Below are 22,541 nucleotides of genomic sequence, written 5' to 3' on the forward strand. Positions count from 1 at the left end.
ACCTATTCATTGCAATCCCAAAATGTTATAGACCAATACTTAAATTTAGACATCAAAAATTACAATGCACGCGCATTCACACACACACGCGATTTTGATAATGGAAAATTTGTTGACATCATTTCATAGACATTCATATCATAGATCCTCAGGGTAAATCTGAATTCATTTCAGTTTTTAATTCAATAGTTATGACCATTTTAGTACCCGAAAAATGAAAGAATAGCTATGCACGTGCATACACGCGCACGTGAGTATGACTCAACATCAATGTTGATGTCATTCAATAGACATTTGATAGATATACTTACAGTATAAATTTCATATTGTTTCCATCATTTATAAGAAAGTTATGGCGATTTGAAAATCGTCCAATCAGAATTTAGCTCACGTGCATGCACGTGCCGGATGGTAATTATGACTGTACACTTTTGTTAAGAATATCAATATACATATACAATACAAGTTTGAAAAGATTTTGACAAAAAACAAAAAAGTTATGGTCATTGAAAGAATTAAATATTCAAATGTCAATGCACGTGCGTGCGCATGCGCGTTTTCAAATTTTATAACATAGATTTGTAGATATTTATAATCTTTACATATCCTGCAAATATCATTAAATTGTCTAAATTTACATGAAAGTTATAAACGGTTTTGTCTTATCCAATCAAATTGAAGCACACGTGCATGCGCGTGCAGAATTGAAATTTTGACGATGCCAAACGGTTAAGGTTCTCAAGTTATACCTGCAATATAAATATCAAACGATTTCATTGAAAAATAAAAAAGTTAGACGAATTCCAAAGTTTGTAAACAAAAAATCCAAAGCACGTGCATGCACATGCATGCATTTTCAGACAAAATGACGTTCGTTCCGCACATCTACAAAGAGTATTCTATCATCCTAAAAAGGTTTCGTCTTGATCCCTTCAGTAGTTTCTGAGAACACTCGTGGACAAAAAAGGGTGACAAGAATAAAGAAAGAATAATAATAATAAGAAGAAGAAGAAACAGAGTAAAACCAATATGTTCCCAAACTTTGTTTGGGGAACATAATAAGAAACAGAGTAAAACCAATATGTTCCCAAACTTTGTTTGGGGAACATAATTAATTGATACAGCATTGCAAAAAATAATTACATGTAGTTATCTTGATGCACTTGATTTTTCATTTTGCATCAAAATTAGTGCTTTGCAATGTTGAATTTTTTAAGTCTTTGCATGAACAGAAAATTTCACATATGAAACAATAAATTCATGGCAAAAGTAAAAATTTCAGGCAAAAAAATGACAATTTCAAAACTGCATTTAAGTGCCAGGAAACCGCCAGAATGCAGGATTTTGCGTCATTTACCCCAGACCCCTGGCCGCAAGGTCGCCGAGCATAGCTCGGCGTGCGATACGGCTGTGCCGTTCGCATTCTACTTTTTCATTTCAGCCTCCTACTTTTAAATTTGTTGAAAGCCCTGGATGTAATTACTTCTACAGATAAACTATGTAATTACTTCAACAGATACATGATGTAATTACTTCTACAGACACACGATGTAATATTACTTCAACAGATACACGATGTAATTACTTCTACAGACACACGATGTAATTACTTCTACAGATACACAATGTAATTACTTCTACAGATACACGATGTAGTTACTTCTACAGATAAACTATGTAATTACTTCAACAGATACATGATGTAATTACTTCTACAGACATATGATGTAATCACTTCTACAGATAAAAGATGTAATTAATTCAACAGATAAATGATGTAATTACTTCTACAGATAAACAATGTAATTATTTCAACAGATAAACGATGTAATTACTTCAACAAATAAACAATGTATATAATTCAACAGACACACGATGTAATTACTTCAACATAACTGAATCTTGTAATCCAAAACTTTGAATTCCTATGTAATTCATCAAAATCTACCAGGAGGATAGAGTTTACAATCTGGACTATATGAAGAAGTGAAGACAACGAACAATAATCAATCTCATTAATGCTATAAAGAACACAAAATTAAAGAGTAAGGTAACCCAGACCCCCAAAGGTGGGATCAGGTACCTAGGAGGAGTAAACATCCCCTGTTCACCGGTTACATCCACTGTGAACCTTTTGTCTTATCAGATTAACAGAGTAATCCGTAGTCAAAATCTGGGTGCCAAGAACAGCCAAACAATTGGTTTACAAGAGCACCAAAAAACAGTGCATGATGCACCCATGAAAAACTTATATAGGGTGTTTTTCGATCAGACCATATTCATTTTTGCCTGTCATCAATATGTTTCGGTGACCCTACATCTCTTTGAGCACTCGAGTTACAGGTTACAGACACTTACCTTGGTAAAACTCTCTTCTCCACTAGTTGTAGAGTCTGGGCTAAAGTCTGCACTACAAAGTTAAGATAGAAGTCATTAATCTGAATGACAGTATGTCTTATGTCTGATTTCTGTCCTCTTCAATCAATGCTTCTTAAAATTAAGTTATTGATCAAACAGCTACACCTCCAGAAGCCTCTCAACAGCTGTGACTGCCCCATCCTATCCTCATGTACAAATCTGTTTATGCATCATAATCACCCAGGATACAATACTGTCACTCAGCCAGATTTCAAAAAAAAAATTCTTGTTCACGAGATAACTTGTCAGTTCATTATTCTGCTGCATTAGCTGTGTACATAGGTCGATCAATATCTGTTTTCTTTTTACAGTTTTTTTTTTTTACAATTTGATTATATTGTGTACAACACACTTCTTCATGAATTTCAATGAAGTTGTATTGGCATTTCTGAAAACTGACACTTCATAAATTACTACAATTTAGTCAGGATTTCTGTTCTTCATTTCTACACAATTTCCTCCTTGATTATTCTAAAATACTACTGATCATAACCACCCCGATTTTAAATCACCTTCATGCGAAAATAGAATCAGGATAAAAATTTTGATAAAAACTCCAATAAGAACTTTTTTAATATTAAGTGAAGGTGAATAAATTTCACTACTAAAAGAATGAAATATTAATCTTTAAACACAAAACTTAGTCCAAAACAGGAAAGACTCCTAAAGGAATGAAATTTTACATCTTTAATTACGACTAATCCAAAACAGGAATTACACTCCTAAAAGAATGAAATTTTTCATTTTATCTTTAATTACGACTTACTCTAAAACGGGAAAGACTCCGTTCTTGTTCTTGTTTTTGTTCTGTTCACGAATAATGTGGACTGCCTCCTCCAGCTCTGAATGGAGATGAAACACCTTCCTGTATAAAATCTCGTACACAATCGCTGGAAAAAAAAAGATATCTGAAAAATTGAAGTTCACAAGACCCAAATTGACTTAAATAGGCTCCATCAAAGTAAATGATGAGTGCACTTCAAACAGTTTACTCCATTTAATATCATTAGAGCATTTGATAAAAAATAACAATTTTATTTTCTTTAAATACTGGGCTTATCTGAATTGCTTAAACACTTTTATCCAAGTTTACATCCTTGGGTAAATTTCTGCACTTTTGTTCTATCTAAATACAAAGTTTACCCTCCCAGACATTTCAAGGCATCATTACTACAAGCAAACCTAAATCATAAGCTGTTTTAATCTGTATATTGCTTTGAGCTGACCCAAAAATTCTACTTATTTATTTGTTAGCCATGCTCTTGTTTGTGAATAAAAGCCCAATATATTTTGTGGCAGCAGACTGCTTGGAGTGCTTGAGTGACAAGATGACTCGATCTTCCCTGGTCATAGATTTTATATATATCAGGGTTTGACACTAAAGCACGTCCAACCGACTGAGTCTACTAAATGATAGGTCCGATTGGGTAAAATGTCGATTTTACTGTTGAAAAAATAAACAAAATTTAAGAAACTTTACTTTAAACCAAAAGATATTTTATTCTTTAAAAAAAAAAAAAAAAAAAAAAAAAAAAATAACGAAAGAGTTTGCGAGCAATTTTGAACTGCATGATGACATAATCTCTAGTTTTAGTTCTAATAAGTCGCAGTCGGAAGTGATGTTCTAAGACATCTACAATGTTAATGTGTGTAATTAGTTATGTTTCGGATATATAGATTTATTGAATTCATTTTCATTTTAAAAAACAAAACAGTTCATTTGAATTTGATTTAAGAGAGTGTTTATCAAATTAATAAATTATGTCGTAAACAGCAATTTTTTGGTGTTTACATATGTGCAGGAATGTCTACATTCAAATACGAATTCTCATCCTCAAGGAAAGCAAAAGATGTCCCAAGAAAGAGAAAAAAGGAAAACGTTTGGGAAGAAACAAAGCAGGGCTTATGAAATAGAAATAGAAAAAAAAAGATTGAGGTAATTTTATTCTAAATGGACTAAAGAATTTCCATGCCGGTAAGAATTTAAAGAAACCGAAAATGTGTTTGAAAATAAAAGCATCAAATTGAATGACGAGACTAAAGATTTTTTTGAGACAACTAAATGCATTTTAGTTCAAACTTAACGTTTGTCATTTAAATTAAGTATTTAAAGTGAAGACATTAAAAGAAATGTTTGGGTCGAATTCATCAGGGACCGGAGACAGCTTGAATCAGATGGTTGAGCAGCAGACTAAAGATCCAAAGGTCCTGGGTTCAAATCATTGCCTGTCTTATCATATTTCTCCTGTAGCAAGCTCTATACACAAAAAGACACAGACTGAGGTCAAAAATAGCAAGTGATGCATGGAAACAATTGGTGTAACTATGGATACTTGTACTCTACCTGGTAATGGACGACACATACATGTTTCATTCTACAATAACGGCAACCTCTGCATGTCAATATTTGCGTACATGAAGCACATTTACTTTCAACATTAGCCATAAGTTCTACATGGTAAAATTTGATTGACAAACTAGTACATACCAATGGTGAGCAGCACTTACACTGACAAATAGCGAGTTCTGCATGGTAGCATTTGGTGTAGACACAATCCAGCTGATTGTTGTCAAGGCGACACAGAACAACCTGAAAAATTCATCTACAAAATTCTGAAAAAGATCAGTGAATAATCAAACTTAGAGGATTTTTTAAATGCAAGAAAATTCATGTCCCTACCTTGTATATTTTCAAAGTCTGAAATTCCACTTTAAGGTTTAAATTTCAATTTAAAACTCATACATGCCAACTTTTGAAAATCCCCATGGGGGATTTTGCGTGCGACGACCTTTTTTCAACGCTCAAAATTCACGACATTTTACAATTAAAATAAATATTTGTCTTTTCAAATAAAATATCAATCTAATCATTATACATGTATCATACATCAAGTGTGTTTGACCATTAACTTTAACAAAACTATATAAAAAAAACTTTGAAAGATATACATAAGTATTTTATTAAAATCATCTATTCAGCAAAAAATCCTCTCCAACAAGTCACATACATATTATCAAATAATACTTAAAGTTGCATCCTTTTACACCATATACACATTGGCTGGTCTATATATCAAAATTTAAATTAAAGCACATGTATTTAAGTACGACTACAAAGGCGATCTTGCTCGTCTGTAAACAATTTCATGGGCTTGCAGAGTCTGGTGGAACAATCTGCATTGCAACCAGAAAAGGAGTGGTCTGCCCTGCTATGAAGTTTGCGAACAAAACCTTTGCACCCATGACATCTGAAATAATTACCAGGGGGGAAAAAACCGCATCAAAATATACATTTTTACTTGTAAAATAAGGCTACTTGCCAATATAAAATTCAGTAGATTTGTGCAAATTACGATCACAAAGTCTATTGAATACTACACTATATAGACTATGTAATACATCGCTATAGACGGATAGATTCGGATAGCCTATATTTATTATAGTTAGAAAAACATATATTTGACGTACCTTTAATATTGCATATTTTAGATGCTGTCAGCGAGAGGCAAAAATCGGGAATGTCCGATTGTTTGGTGGCGACACTATTATCATTGTCATTCACGTTTGTGTAAAGGATATGTCAATTTGAAATCCGTCTTCCTGATTAATTACTATCAAAACATGCTTCGCACTGTCCAATAAGCACCCCGACACAGGCAGACCAGGTAAATTACATCACCCCTATACCATGCGACACAGGTAAACAGCAATGGCTGACTATTGTCCCGATTTCTGATTGGCCAGTTCAGAAATGACGCGGGATTTCAAATTCCGGTTGGAAATGGGGGGTTGTCGTAAAATGGGAGATATTTTTAGAAAATCGGGATTTCGGGGTATTTTTGCAATCCCGATCAGGATTTGTCTTTTCAACTGCTTCAAATCGGGAGAATCCCGCACAAATCGGGAAAGTTGGCATGTATGAAAACTATTGATTGGTTCTAAGCTTTTTACAAAACTTTAAGAGGCCACCTGGCTCATATAAAGATATAAAATCGAAGACTCTCACTTGTGTAACTTAAAATAGCTCCGTGACCTTGGCTTTACACTGATGAACAAGGTTTGAACCAATTGAACATGTTCTGCACAAAAATACTTCATAACTGGAGGAATTGTACCTTCCTGACTCTCAAGGAGAAAAGTTAATATAAAATGTTCCAATGTCAAACTTCAAATCCTAATGTGGCTACACACAATTGAATGAACAAGATGCTCATGGGTCTCAATGCTCACAATCTCAATGGTTACATGTGTATTGCATAGTAGCAAACAAATTTTCTAATTCAGAGGGTTTTTTTTAAAGGTTTTGATTTCAAGTGCCTGGGCCTTTCCATTTGGAAAAATAACAACATTTGTTTGAAATTGGGAAAAATGTGTCATACAAAAAATACGGGGAAAACCAATCCAGAGTGCTTTAAGGTATAATTGGGCTCCTTCTGACATTCAATTTGGTCAAAGCTTACCTCATTCAAATAAGCAGAGGCCAAAAAATTAGGTTTACTTAACAATTTTGCAGCAAAAATTGTAATCTGTGGGCTTGCATGTGAAGAAGATTTATGAACAATTAGGCTACCCTGCTTGATTAGTTTTCATTGTTTGGGAATTTCAAAGCAAAAATTGGGAAAAATACCTGCTTTTTAGCATTGGGAATGGGGCATTCTTTCGGCCCCCTATAGACCCTAAAAAAATCCCTGAAATTAGAAGTATTGCAGGAGAGCTTATTCATGTGGATGTTTCAAGCAATGCATCTGACTTGGATTTCTAGAAAAAGATTTCAAACTTGCGTTTTCTTTTATATAGGGAGTGAAATTTTAAGTAAAATCTCAAGATTTCAGTCCCAAGTTTCGACTTTAAAAGTTGTTTTTGAGAAATCCAAACCGCATCAGCTATACACAGCCCATTACAGATACTTCTGATATCTTTACTCGTAACCTTAATGCCGTGCCTCTTCATAAATAACCTTTGTGTCACACATGAACTTCCACATTTATTTAAATTTATTTTTTTGCCAATGACCTTGGGATAATGCAAACTATTCTATTCTAGGCTGGATTCTCCTGATTTTAAGCATTAGGAAAAGCCATTCTCACTTTCTTTTTTGGGAGCAAAAATCTCCAGAAATCCCACTTTAGTATAACTAGATATTCCAAGATTTACAACCATCCAGATTCACGACCCAAATTCAAAATCCCTTGTCACTTCTCTGTAGCTAGCCAATCAGAAATCGAGACAAGTAGCCATTCCTTATTACCTATGTCGCATGTCAGGATGCGTGTTTTGGTGAAATTTACCTGGTCTACTACCTGTGTCTGGTTTTTATTGGACAATGAAAAGCAAGTTTTGATAGAAATTAATTGGGAAAATGGTTATAAAAATTCCCAAAACACTCTTTAGCTATATACAAGGTCAATGATCATTTAATTAACTTTCTTGCATAAAATCCAAGTCAATTTAATAAATTTTATTTAAAATATCAAGATCACAAAAACCTTGATTATTGAAATTTTCAAAAATTCTCTTTGTTTCATTTTATCTTATTAGTAAAATGGTGTCACTTGACCTTGATCCTAGTTTGTAGGTGACTGGTCCCAACATCCTCTCATCATTTCTGAAGATGCCACGTCTCTATCATTCCTGGTTTAATGTTTATGCAAGTTTTAATGAACAAGATCAAAGGGCAAGGTCTGTGGAGTCACTTGACCTTGACAATAGTGATGAGCAATCGGGAATAACAAATTAATCGATGATCGAATTAATCGGCTGCACCTTTTCGATTGATCAATCGAAAAACAATTGAAGTTTATTCATTTCAAATTTATGGCATAAATATATTTATTTTTTACCCTAAATATTAAGTTAATTAAAACAAGAGGCCCAAGGGCCTAGAATCGCTCTTCTGATAAACTCTACAACCCCACCATTTCTATTCTTAGCCTCTTAGTATTCTAAATCTTTAGTTAAATCCTAAGAATTCAAAAAAGTAGGTCATTGTGACCTACTTTTTGGTTTACACATTTTGAGAACCCAAGAAATATCAACTGACAAAGTTTGATGATTTTAAGCCAATTAGTATCTGAATATTGAAATATAGCTGTCAAATTCCAATCGTAGGTCATGGTGACCTACTTTCTGGTCAGCGAACTCCGAACATGCAAGACCCATCAACTGACAAAGTTTGATAACTGTAGGTCAAATAGTATCTGAAATATATAAATATAGCCGTCCAATTCTAAAAGTAGGTTAAGGTGACCTACTTTTTCGTCAACACCCTTTGAACATGCAAGACGCATCAACTGACAAAGTTTGATGACTGTAGGTCAAATAGTATCTGAAATATATAAATATAGGTGTCCAATTCCAAAAGTAGGTCAAGTTGACCTACTTTTTGGTCGAAACCCTTCGAACATGCAAGACCCATCAACTGACAAAGTTTGATGACTGTAGGTCAAATAGTATTTGAAATATATAAATATAACCGTCAAATTCCAAAAGTAGGTCAAGGTGACCTACTTTTTGGTCGACACACTCCATTGACTCAAGATGCATCAACTGTCAAAGTTTGGTGATTGTAGGTCAATTAGTGACTGAAATATATAAATATAACTGTCAAATGCCAAAAGTAGGTCACATTGACCTACTTTTTGGTCGATACACTCCGAAGACTCAAGATGCATCAACCGACAAAGTTTGATGATTGTAGGTCAAATAGTGTCTGAAATATAGTAATTTAGCTGTCAAATACCAAAAGTAGGTCACGGTGACTTACTTTTTGGTCGACACAAACCGAAGACTGAAGACGCATCAACTGACAAAGTTTGATGATCCTAGGTTTTACAGTGCCCAAAATATGCATCTAAAATTGAAAATGTGAAATTTGAATATCTGCAAAATTCAAAAAGTAGGTCACTGTGACCTACTTTTTTTATAAATATGTTTCAAGGCCTCAAGATGCATCAACTTACAAGATTTGACGATTCTAAACCTCTCGGTATTTGAAATAACAACTTAAAATATATCTATAAATGATAAGCCATAAAATTCAGAAAGTAGGTCACGGTGACCTATTTTTCAGTTGACGCATTTCAAGGTCCCATGATCCACCAACTGACAAGTTTTGATGATCATAGGCTTCAAAGTGTCCAAGATATGCATCAAAATTAATTTTAAAATAAATACCTGCAAAACTCAAAAAGTAGGTCACCGTGACCTACTTTTGAGACAACTTGACACAAGGTCCTAAGATGCATCAACTGTCAAAATTTGATGATCCTAGTCCTTATAATGACTAAAATATCTAAGATTTAAGGAATTTAAAAAAAATTTAAATTTAGGTCAACTTTGAAGTGACCTTGAGACATGCCCTTTGCCCCAGGGTAATGCCTTGAACAATTTTTAATCTACAACATATCTTCATCCTTATGTGTAAGTTTGGTGATAATCTGACCTGTGGTTCTTGAGAAGAAGATTTTTTAGCAACCACTACTTCTGTTTGTATTTTCCTGATTATCTCCCCTTGTTAAAGGGTCACATCCCTTTATTTAGTATGTATGAAAGCCCTTGGGCCAATGATACCCTTTAACAAATTTGAAAAAAATTGGCCAAGGGGTTCTTGAGTTATAGCCCTTTTTCTAAAAAGTTTACGCACACCGCACAAATGGCCATAGCATTAGCTCTTTGAGCCTTTGGCTCAGAAGAGCTAATAAAATCATAAGATATTGATTGATTGTATCATGTTTAACGTCTCATGTTTAACGTCTCTCGAAAATTTTTCACTCATGGAGACATCTAAAATCATTAGAATTTTGAAATTAATAATCCGATACTTTTGATTTGGCTTTTCCGAGATAGGGATAGATCTCTCGACTTTTGATGTTGTTCTTGTTGAATCTGCGTTAGTATACTGAGCCTCATTACCCCTTGTTTGTTGCAAGAGGCAAAATCTGAGGCCCCATGTCACAGCAGGTGTGGCACAATAAAGATCCCTCCCTGCTCTCAGACTGTAAGTGCCAAGCATAGGCCTAAATTTTGCAGCCCTTCACTGGCAATGGTGACATCTTCATATTAGTGAAATATTCTTGAGCGCCCCGCCCTGTTAAACAATATTCATGCAAATTCAATCTTTTTGGATGATTCAGCTTCTTCAGCCATTTTTGATTTTAGTTAAGTCACGGCAGGAATATTTGTATTATTTTTTTTTTAAAATACCAACGTCGGCGATTTTCGATTTTCAAAATGACAATCAATTATTCACATCGTTTCAGTTATAGCGACCGACAATCGAAAGTTGGCGATAATCGGTACATCACTACTTGACACTAGTCTAGTTTGCAAGTCCCATAATCCTCTCATCATTTCAGATCATAGGTTACCAATTTTCATTTCCTATCAGACCTGGTTCTGAAGTTTATCAATTCTATATGTTCAAGGTAGGTCAAGGTCACTGGAGTCACTTGATCTTGATACTTGCATGTAGGTCACAACATTCTTTAATCATTTCTAAAGAATCCATGTCTCTCAGTTCTGGTTTTAAAGTATAACAAGTTTTTATTATGACGGTTAAAGGTCAAGGCCATGCACTGTAGATATTAGTTTATAGGTCACAACATCCTTTTATTATTTCTTAAGATTTCATGTATCTATCGATCCTGGTTTTAAAGAAGTTCTTATGATCAAGGTCAGAGGTCAAAGTCACTTGACTTTGATATTTATTTGTAGTTCTGAAGATCTTATTTCTATATGACAGACCTACACGCATGCTTGTTGTTCCGTCACTGGAATTATTTATCCGGATTTTGATTTTTAGTTCTTTCCAATCTGATGTTTTGAGAACGTATTACAAACGTTATATGCAGCATGTGCTCCTGAGCACTCGCGTATCTGTTTACCTGCATAAAATGTAGATCTTCAGTGTCTTGTTCACTTGAAACTGTTCCTGCACAGCGCAAGTGTTTATCTAGATGTTTTTTATTTAGATTGTAAAGTTATGGAAACTTGTTTACCTATTCAGTTTTGCATATGTATACTAGGTTGTGTATCAGAGAAATTTCCGGATAAATATGAAAGGAACTGTTACTGTGAAATTATCTGGATTTTTTGTAATGCTATCATACTAGCATTTCTTGAAGTATTTAAACAAGCCTTCAATATGAATATCTCCTGATGCATACACAACTTAGGGATTTTTATGCCATTTACATGTGTGTATGGATGATGTTTATGATGCGGGGTTTTGTATTGATGGTATATACATAGTTGTTTACATGAATTTATGGATATCAGAGATAAAGTGTATGCACTTATATTTTCTATTATCATATTTCAATTGTTTGTTTGCTTTAATTACCACAATTTTAAAGCGAATTGCTGTCTGAATTTAAAAAGTATGGTCACCAGTTATTGTCATAATCTTGCATTGATTTGTGTATGTATGGTTAATCTCATTTTTTGTACATGATTGAATTGTAATAGTGTGTTCTTTGTTACTTTTCAGTTTTCTTACCATTTCATCTTTACTCAATAAAGTTTTTGAGTATTTTTGACTGGTTTTACTGCAGTATTGTCTTGGACTCTCCAGACTACAGACTGTACACTTGTTAAGCTACCCTCATAGGACTAAAAAATGTCCTCAAGATATACTTAAAAAAGAATTTTAATCCAAATTGTATATTTTTTTCCTTACTTGCATTTTTCCATTGAAATATATATTGCATGAATTTTATAAATTTTGGACAGCCACTCAGGTATTTAAGTTGAACTTTGGGGGAAAATAGTATGTTACTAGTTGTTGGACAAATTGCCATATTTAACTTGAGAGAGTGTTTCAGGATTTTGATAACCCTTTGTTTTATCTTGACGACAACTCTATTATTCGTAGATATACACTTGATTATCAAGGCCACTTATCCATGACTTGTGCATGTGTTATTGCAGGTCACGGTTGCCAGGGTTCCAAATTACCGCTTGCCCACTCGCATTGGTGACTAAACTTTGCTTGTGGGCACCCAAAATTTCCGTTCTCATCGCCCACTTGGCGATCGCAATTGTCTGATCAACATTTTTCTTTCCGACCGATCCGAGTCGTATATGGGATATCGGAACTGGAAAATTTTGGAACTCTTCAGAAAAAGAAGTTGCGAAAATTATGCATCACTTGGGCAACTCTTGTACATACAAATTGGTGATGGCTAAAGACAACTCATTTCTGATACAAAAATATCTGCTTGGTTTGAAGATTATTTTTCAGAGTGTTGCAAATAAATGCCCTGGTACCAAAACATGAAATATTGGATTAAATTACTGAAGTTTGGCAGCGGAGACAAAACAAAAGATCTCCAGACCCCCCCCCCCCCCCCTTCCTGACATCGTGTTAAATTATCACATACATTTGTTTTTAGTACATGCAAAGATCGATTTATTAGCTGGTAACTTGATATAGTTAATAGTAGCGGTGAATGGTAGTGTAAATGCAAGGTTAAATTGATGGAACTCATACATGTACTAAAGGATCACCACCACCCCACCCCCTTTACGATTTAGGAGTACGATTTCCTGGGGTATCAAACCTTCCAAAATGTATTTAAACCAGAAGTTGAACAACGCAAGGGTTACTTCAAACGAAAAGAAAGCATCTGCTTTTACCAAAGTGGAAAGAAGGGGAGAATATGGCTCGATGACGGTGAAAAGGGGATGACGTGCTGTGTGTACAAAACATGACACGAAAGGTCCAATCGTTGTGACAGCTCTCCCAAGCTATAAACTTAAAAGCATCGTAAAGCTGAGAAATTTTGAAATCACATAAAAAGTCTGAAGAAATGTGTGTTAAAGTCAGACACCGCGAAGATCATCAAGTCCATGAACTCTGATATTTTTGCTAGGTTGACGAAATGAGAGTGGAAATGAGAGAGGTATTTGAAAGACTTACAGAGAAGGAAACAGAATTCAAATACTGATATTTTAATTTTTTAAATAAATTGCAATGTGACCTGATGTTTCTTTTTTCTTGTAAAAAAAACCATGTTATTCAATTTCATATGTGTGGGCTACTAAAATTTCATGTGGGCTAACAGGATTTCTTATTCAGGGGCCCATTTGGCCCCTAAGGTATTTAGTCGAAGTTGGAACCCTGCGGTTGCATTGTGGTTTTATACAACAGGCCGTTTCCAGCCAGTTGTTGATGTGCATAACATTCCAAAACCCAAGTGTTTCCTGAATATAACAAGACAGGACTTTTAATGATGAGAAAAATACACACAATTATGCCTATTGATTCACATGAATTGGCTAAAACATGCATGAATTTAGCTCAAATGCACACATGCCAAATACATCATGCATGTATGCACCAAGCCACGGGGGCCATGATTTGAACAAACTTGAATCTGCATTATGTCAGGAAACTTTCATGTAAATCTCAGCTTTTCTGGCCCAGTGGTTAAGAAGATTTTTAAATGACCCCACCCTATTTTTGCATTTTAGTGATTATCTCCCCTTTGAAAGGGACATGGCCCTTCATTTCAACAAACTTGAAGCCCTTCACCCAAGGATGCTTTGTGGCAAGTTTGGTTGAAATACTTCTCATTCCCAGCACATTAGAGTTATCGAGCTTTGATGACTCTTGTGCGTCACTGGTAAGAAAATGCACAAGTCTTGCGAGTAAGTGCGAAACTACTGGGACATAAACGAAACGTTCATAGTACCCCCCCCCCCCCTCTTTAAGTTGAAGTACATGGTGTACTTTTAAATAAAATAGCCATTGGTCAAACTGCATTTTTAAAATATTCTAACACTAGTTTATCAAGGATGTTACATGTTTTTTTAAACTCTACTACACCTATTATAAAAATTCCAAACAACGATGTTCTCTGTCCCAAGTCAATCAATATTTTGTAATTTTCAAAATAGCTTAGATGCAGTTTAGAAACGCATTTGTTGTGTTAATTAGTGTTATAAACGTCTAAAAAAGAAATGCAGTTTGACAAATATTTAACTTATTCTAAAATATTTGAAAATGAGAGAGAGAGATAGAGATCGATCGAGATAGAGAGAGGGGGGGGGGGGGTACATTAACGATTACAAAGTCCATGCCATATGAACCTGTCCAAATTGTAAGATAAAATAGAATGTCTTCATAATTGACAGTATATTGACAGTATAATTTTAATAACATATGAATCCCATTAATTACAAGAAAAGTTATTGTGTTGGATGTGCATACTGGTTTTTCCCTTCACAGTTCTTCTTGCAATTGATGCTTTATATCGGTCAGATTTGGCAGAATTAGTACCTGCACTCCTTCACATAGTTTAATAAGTTCGTCTGTTTTCTTGTAAGAATAATCAATTCCTAAATTTGCCTTTAGAATTTTAATCAGTGTCGTGGTTTGCAGTCGGTTATAATATGTATTCGATACCATAATTTATATTACGTAGGCCTAAGTAATGTTTATGTATGTTGTCCCGATAGCATGACTTTACGCACCTTTAATTTGAAGAGTTCCACTAATGGAAATGACAAGTATTGGCCCAGCAGTTCTTGAGATGAAGTCGAAAATGTGAAAAGTTTACGATGCCGACGACCACTGATTCATTTTGGCGTGCGTCCTGCGTAAATTACGCATTGAATTTGCTCAGGACGCATGATTTCAATAACTGTGCATCCCGGCGGACGCATGAACATTTGAAATTATATGAAAATGTTTTCATTTCCCCCCGTTAATTAGTATGAAATCTAAGCTCCAAAACGTACTACACACCCGAGATATTCCGAATTAAGAATATTGATATTTCATTGGTCAACTCGCATTGCATTAACCAATGAAACCAAATGATATAGAAGGCATTACGGCGGGTAAACAAAACTGGGAACTAGAATTTCCTTGCATATAATCCAATTCCACCGATTTTTTTTTGTTTTAAAACTTCCTAATCATGGAAAGTTAACAACAGTTTTGCAAAGTGATGTGAATGATAATATTATCAGTAACTATATATGGGTAAAAAACAAACGCGGAGTCCCCGAAATCAAACGTCAGTCCTGAAAACAAAGTAGAGGTTGAGAAAATTCGAAAGGTGAAAAAAAATGTCATCAAAAATGACTTACACTTTATTCTTGACTAAGATTTGAAAAAAATGAAGAAAATGGAGAAAAAATCATTTATTGCAGCATTTGCACTGAACAAAAACAAGAGGCCCATGGGCCACATCGCTCACCTGAGTCACCTTGGCCCATATCTGAAGACTTTCCATATATATTTGCATGTAAAACCTTGGTCCCTATTATGGCCCAAACTACCCTTTGCAAACTTGAATCTACACTATGTCAGAAAGCTTTCATGTAAATGTCAACTTCTTTGGCCCAATGGTTCTTGAGAAGAAGATTTTTAAAGCTTTTTCCTATCTTTGTATGTAAACCTTTGACCCCCCCCCCCCCCCCTTGTGGCCCCATCCTACCCCCCGGGGGCCATGATTTGAAGAAACTTGAATCTGCACTATGTCAGAAAGTTTTCATGTAAAAATCAGCTTTTCTGGCTAAGTGGTTCTTGAGAAGAAGATTTTTCCTATATATTTGTATGTAAAACTTCGATCCCCTATTGTGGCCCCATCCAATCCCCGGAGCCCATGATTTGAACAAACTTGAATCTGCATTATGTCAGGAAGCTTTCATGTAAATCTCAGCTTTTCTGGCTCAGTGGTTCTTGAGAAGAAGATTTTTAAAGATTTTTCCTATATATTTGTATGTAAAACTTTGATCCCCACTTGTGGCCCCATCCAACCCCCGGGGCCCATGATTTGAACAAACTTGAATCTGAATTATGTCAGGAAGCTTTCATGTAAATCTCAGCTTTTCTGGCTTAGTGGTTCTTGAGAAGAAGATTTTTAAAGTTTTTCCCTATATATTTGTATGTAAAACTTTGATCCCACCCTTGGGGCCCCATCTTATCCCCGGGGGCCATGATTTGAACAAACTTGAATCTGCACTATGTCAGAAAATTTTCATGTAAAAATCAGCTTTTCTGGCTTAGTGGTTCTTGAGAAGAAGATTTTTAAAGATTTTTCCTATATATTTGTATGTAAAACTTTGATCCCCTATTGTGGCCCCATCCAACCCCCGGGGCCCATGATTTGAACAAACTTGAATCTGCATTATGTCAGGAAGCTTTCATGTAAATCTCAGCTTTTCTGGCTTAGTGGTTCTTGAGAAGAAGATTTTTAAAGTTTTTCCCTATATACAGTAAAATATCTGTATCTCGAATATGGTTTATCTCGAATACCCCGCCCGAGTCGAAGTCGACCGCCGGTCCCGGCCGTTTTCCCTATATAAATGATTTAAAAAACTTCTGATATTTCAAACACGGTAATCTCGAATACTATGCTTATGTCGAAGTATTTTCAAAGTCCGATACCCTAAATAGTAATAACGATAATGCATTTAATAATACACGCTTCATCATTAAACTAGTACAGAGAAAACACAATAATTTATTTAATAAACATTTAACAGTTTGGTTTTTCTTTTAATCCGTCTTTTTTGTTTCTTACGTGATAGGTTATTTCATTACAACGCAATAACTACATCCCAGTCGAGCCTGGACATCAGTAAACTTAAAGCAACCAGGCACGATCATCTTAATTTTGAAACGCATTGTGAATTTAATTGAATGTTTATATATATTAAAAAAAAACGAAATGTTTGTCTTTGAAATTCCACAATATTAATTTATCAACTTGTATTAAACTATAAGAAACGGCAACGGGGTTTTTGTTTATAATGCAAATCCCATACTATGCATCAAATATCCTCCTTCAAAAAATAAATAAATATCCAAGATCGATTTTGGATATCTCGAACCCCCGAATATCTCGAAGTTTTTTCGTGGTCCCTCGGACTTCGAGATAGAGATATTTTACTTTATTTGTATGTAAAACTTTGATCCCCCCTTGGGGCCCCATCCTACCACTGGGGGCCATGATTTGAACAAACTTGAATCTGCAATATGTCAGGAAGCTTTCAGGTAAATTTCAGCTCTTCTGGCCCTGTGGTTCTTGAGAAGAAGATTTTAAATGACCCCACCCTATTTTTGCATTTTAGTGATTATCTCCCCTTTGAAAGGGACATGGCCCTTCATTTGAACAAACTTGAAAGCCCTTCACCCAAGGATGCTTTTGGCCATGTTTGGTTGAAATTGGCCCAGTGGTTCATGAGAAGAAGAGGAAAATGTGAAAAGTTTATAGACAGACGGACAGACAGACAGACAGACAGACGCCGGACAAAAAGTGATCAGAAAAGCTCACTTGAGCCTTCGGCTCAGGTGAGCTAAAAACTAAATGGCATGAACAAAGCAGCTAGGAATAAAAACTTCCATCATTCAACTTTAAGCACCTGAAAATCATTTGGCAATATGAACTAGCTACGAACAAGAATTTTCTGCAAATGATGGCTTGTAATAAAAAGCGAAATATTCATTCTCTAGAAGGGGGTGACAACACCAAGCTTCTTCCTTAACTTGGTTTGTTTATACCTGTGATTGTCAGGCCGTTTGTTTGAAATAATGAAATTTGGACTCGTTGATTTTAGCATGGGACTCATTATTGTAATCAAGGGGAGTCCGCTGGACTCATGATAACCATTTTCAAAATGAATCAATGGACGACAACAGACAACTTTTGATCAAAAAAGCTCACTGGAGCCTTTGACTCGGGTGAGCTAACAAGAGGTACTGTGAGCAATGCTTACTAAGAATACCCCCTGCTTACCCCAATCTCCCAAAGGGTGTTGTTAATAGGTATAAATTACCTCTTTCCTGAGTGTAAAAATATGGTATGCCTTTGTAGAAGAAAATGGAAGATTTAGTTCGAACACAAATCCATGGCATAAATCTATAATTTTGACCTTGAGATCAAAGGTCAAGGTCATAAAGAGGTCATGAATGTACACGACACATAGTCTCATGGTGATACACCCATGTCTTATGGTATGACTATGTCAAAACCCTATAATCAATTTTGACCTCGAGGTCAAAGTTCAAGGTCATATAGAGGTCATGAAGGAACCCAACACATCATCTTATGGTGATACACTCATGTGTCAAATATGGTATGCCTATGTCAAAGAACAAAGAAGTTATGGCCAGGACACGAATCTGCACAGACAGACAGACAGATTCCTATATACCCCCCCCCCCCCATGAAGCGGGACGAGGGGTGGGGGGGTGTATAAAAAGCAAACTCTTGACAAAACATCCAAACAAGGACTCACCTTTCGCACGAAACCATTTCCAGTCAAATCCACTGGCGGCTTCCCCACCACTTCGTAAACTACAAAATCTACCCTGCAACACAATCAACACTTTCCAATAACAGTCTTTCCTGTGCTTCAGTATTTAAGTAATGCATGTATAACAAACTTTTCGGTTTCCTTTAGAACCGACTTGTACAGAATGTCACTATTAAGGAAGTGGATCAGTATTTACTTGTGGTCCCAACCTACCCCTGAAGGCCATGATTTTTACAAACTTGAATCCGCAACATATCAGGAAGCTTTCATATAAATTTCAGCTCTTCTGGCTCACTGCTTTCTGAGAAGATTTTTAAAAGACTTTCCCTATATATTTGTATGTAAAACTTTGATCCCCTATTCTGGCCCCAATCTACCCCCCCCCCCCCCCCCCCCCCCCCCCCCCCCCGGAGGCCATGATTTAAACAAACTTGAATTTGCACTATGTCAGGAAGCTTTCATGAAAATTTCAGCTCCTCTGGCCCAGTGGTTCTTGAGAAAAAGATTTTTAAATGACCCCACCCTATTTTTGCATTTTTGTGATTATCTCTCCTTTGAAGGGGACATGGCCCTTTATTTGAACAAACTTGAAAACCCTGAACCCAAGGATGCTTTTGGCCAAGTTTGGTTATAATTGCCCCAGTGGTTCTTCAGAAGATGAAAATGTGAAAAGTTTACGACGCCGATGACAGACAACTGACAAATTTTGATCAGAAAAGCTCACTTGAGCCTTCGGCTAAGGTGAGCTAAAAAGGTCTTATCACAATGAATACACACGTGAAATATGAAAGCCCCATCACCATCCATCCACTCAAAACTTATGGTCAAGGTTTTTGCAGACAAAGAGACAGACTAAAAACTATATATTAATGCCCCCCGAACCTCTGATAAGGGCAGGGGCTGACAATTTTTTTTTTTAAGCACTTGCCCTCGGGCAAGTGGTTAGGCAAAATTCACTTGCCAAACCTTTCAATCTACTTGCCCTACCAACATTGCACATTGTGGTAGAAATTTAATTAACACCCAAATTAAAATAAAATGTATACAGTATTTGTGTTCTTTATTTCACTTTTCTCAAACTTTATATCCTTAGCCACGGGAATCGCATTTCTCTTGCGATACTGATATAGCAAGTTGTACACAATGTGTGAACCTCACTGATTTGGTGAAACTTCAGGGATTCCACGTGAAAGAGTTTGCAACCCTTAAACAAGAGGCCCATGGGCCACAATGCTCACCTGATCACTTTGGTTACTGCTAGAAAAAGCAGAGAGGAATTCAGTTTCAAAAAGTTGAAATATTAATTGGGCCAATCCTACTCCAGGGGGTCATGATTTGAACAAAATTGAATCTACCCTACCTAAGGATTTTTCCATATCAATGAGAACAATAATGGCTGTTCCTGAGAAGAAGATTACGAAAGATTTTTTCCTATATAAAACTTTGATCCCCCACTCTTGCCCCATTCTACCTTCGGGGTCATGATTTAAAACTTGAATCTACAAAATGTAATGAAGGTTTCAACATAAATTTCTGCTTTTCTGGCCCAGTGGTTCTTGAAAAGATTTTTAAAAGATGGCACCAAATTTTCAGGAATTTTTAAATATTTCCCCTTGAAAGAGGGGGAACATGGTAATATCTGACAACATTCAAGACTTAGAAAAAATACAATCATAATTATAAACCATATACGTCCCTGGTGTAACTCAATATACCGTATTTTGCCGAATATAATACGCAGTGGTGTTTAATACGCACCCCCCACTTTGAGCCTAAAAGTTGGTGAAAAAACGCACTTCGGGTGTATAATACGCAGCAAAAATTTTGACCAAGCGGTAATCTTTATTTTATACTTGGTGTTAATTTTCACTTAATATTTTTGCAGAAATAATTAATTCTAAACACCGCACAATAATTTGCAAACTTTTTGAGATGAGGTCTACATCGCGGTAATCTTCAATGAGAATCTTCAGGGAAATATCAACCCGGACAAGCCTGTTCATTTCAGCAAAGCACGAGATTTTGTAGCATTAAAGTCTTAACTGACTCGATATTTCCTTTGTTGAAACTTAAAATCAATCAAATAGCCGATGTTATAAAAATAAAATTAAACAATTAAACTATCGCTTATTTTACTGTAATCAACACACCATGGTAGGTACAAAGATGCAAATTATCAACTCCTCGTTAACTACGATGACTATTAAAATGTGTGAAAAAAAATTTTGTTAGGTATTTCTTTACCCGGAGGGGGTATCTAACAAAAGCAGTGTACACAACAATGGCTTCGTAAAACACATGCTTTTACGCAAGAATAGTTATTTCAAAGATTCAAATAAGTATTTCATTAAAAATTAGGCCTATTCATAAAACTTACAGTAAACAAACTTTTAGCAAGTGACAAAATTATTTTCCAACAATTCTAGCACGTGTCAAGGCATTATTGTGTACACATGCTTTCAATAATGGCGGCATGCGATGTAATGAATAGTCAGATCCAATGCAATTTGATTGGCTGTTTGTTTCATGATAATTGAATTATTTAGATATTGTAAGTATATATATCACATTTTCTGCAATTTTACGTTTCTGTAGTAATTTTCTTGAGGTCGAATTTTCTACTTAATAAATAGGTGAAAGTGAAAAGGCATACAGTATCCGAAGCCTTGGTCTTTGAGTGAAATATTACACTACTTAATCGCCGAGTTTCATCTGGAAAAAAAGGTCAAAAACCTATTGTGGTATATAATACGCACCCCTTTCTGGCACAAAAATATTCTCTAAAAAAAGTGCGTATTATATTCGGCAAAATACGGTAAATGGTTTATTAAAAAAGAATTCATAAATCATGAAATATACAACATGTACAATTTCATACTAATGTATAATATGCACTATGGCACCATAAACAAAACAAGAGGCCCATGGGCCACATTGCTCACCTGAGTCACCTTGGTCCATATCAGAAGACTTTCTATATATATTTGCATGTAAAACCGTAGTCCTTATTATGGCTCCAACCTACCCCTGGAGGCCATAGATTTTGCAAACTTGAATCTACACTATGTCAGAAAGCTTTCATGTAAATGTGAACTTCTTTGGCCCAATGGTTCACGAGAAGAAGATATTTGAAGATTTTTCCTATATATTTGAATGTAAAACTTTGATCCCCCTTTGTGGGCCGCCCCATCCTACCCCCAGGGTCCATGATTTGAACAAACTTGAATCTGCACAATATCAGAAAGCTTTCATGTAAATATCAGCTTTTCTGGCTCAGTGGTTCTTGAGAAAAAGATTTTTTTTTTTTTTAAAAATCCTATATATTTGTGTGTAAAACTTTGATCCCCTATAGTGGCCCCATCCTACAACAGGGGGCCATGATTTGAACAAACTTAACTCTGCTCTATGTTAAGAAGCTGTTCATGTGAATATCAGTTTTTCTGGCTCGCTGGTTCTTGAGAAGAAGATTCTTAAAGAATGTCCCTATATATTTGTATGTAAAACTTTGATCCCCCCTTGTAGCCCCGGGCATCCAACCCCCAGGGGCCATGATTTGAACAAACTTGAATCTGCACTATGTCAGAAAGCTTTCATGTAAATATCAGCTTTTCTGGCTTAGTGGTTCTTGAGAAGAAGATTTTTAAAGATTTTTCCTATATATTTGTATGTAAAACTTTGTTCCCCTACTGTGGCCCCATCCGATCCCCAGGGGCCAGGATTTTAACAATTTAGAATCTGCACTATATCAGGAAGCTCTCATATAAATCTCAGCTTTTCTGGCACAGTGGTTCTTGAGAAGAAGATTTTTAAAGATTTTTCCTATATATTTGTATGTAAAACTTTGATCCCCTATT

General features: G+C 35.5%; 1 protein-coding gene across 1 annotated transcript in view; it reads right to left on the reverse strand.

Moving 5' to 3' along the window:
• Positions 1 to 22,541, reverse strand: part of LOC125680480 (uncharacterized) — a 53,996-nt gene that overhangs the window by 26,335 nt on the left and 5,120 nt on the right. Inside the window, exons 4-7 of the mRNA XM_056156541.1 lie at positions 18,670 to 18,742; positions 4,927 to 5,008; positions 3,185 to 3,308; positions 2,359 to 2,410 (exon numbers count right to left, since the gene is read on the reverse strand). Coding sequence (XP_056012516.1) covers positions 2,359 to 2,410; positions 3,185 to 3,308; positions 4,927 to 5,008; positions 18,670 to 18,742 — 331 coding nt within the window. The remainder of the gene's footprint in view (positions 1 to 2,358; positions 2,411 to 3,184; positions 3,309 to 4,926; positions 5,009 to 18,669; positions 18,743 to 22,541) is intronic.

The sequence above is a fragment of the Ostrea edulis genome, chromosome 2 (assembly GCF_947568905.1).
Source record: "Ostrea edulis chromosome 2, xbOstEdul1.1, whole genome shotgun sequence".
NCBI lineage: Eukaryota > Metazoa > Mollusca > Bivalvia > Ostreida > Ostreidae > Ostrea > Ostrea edulis.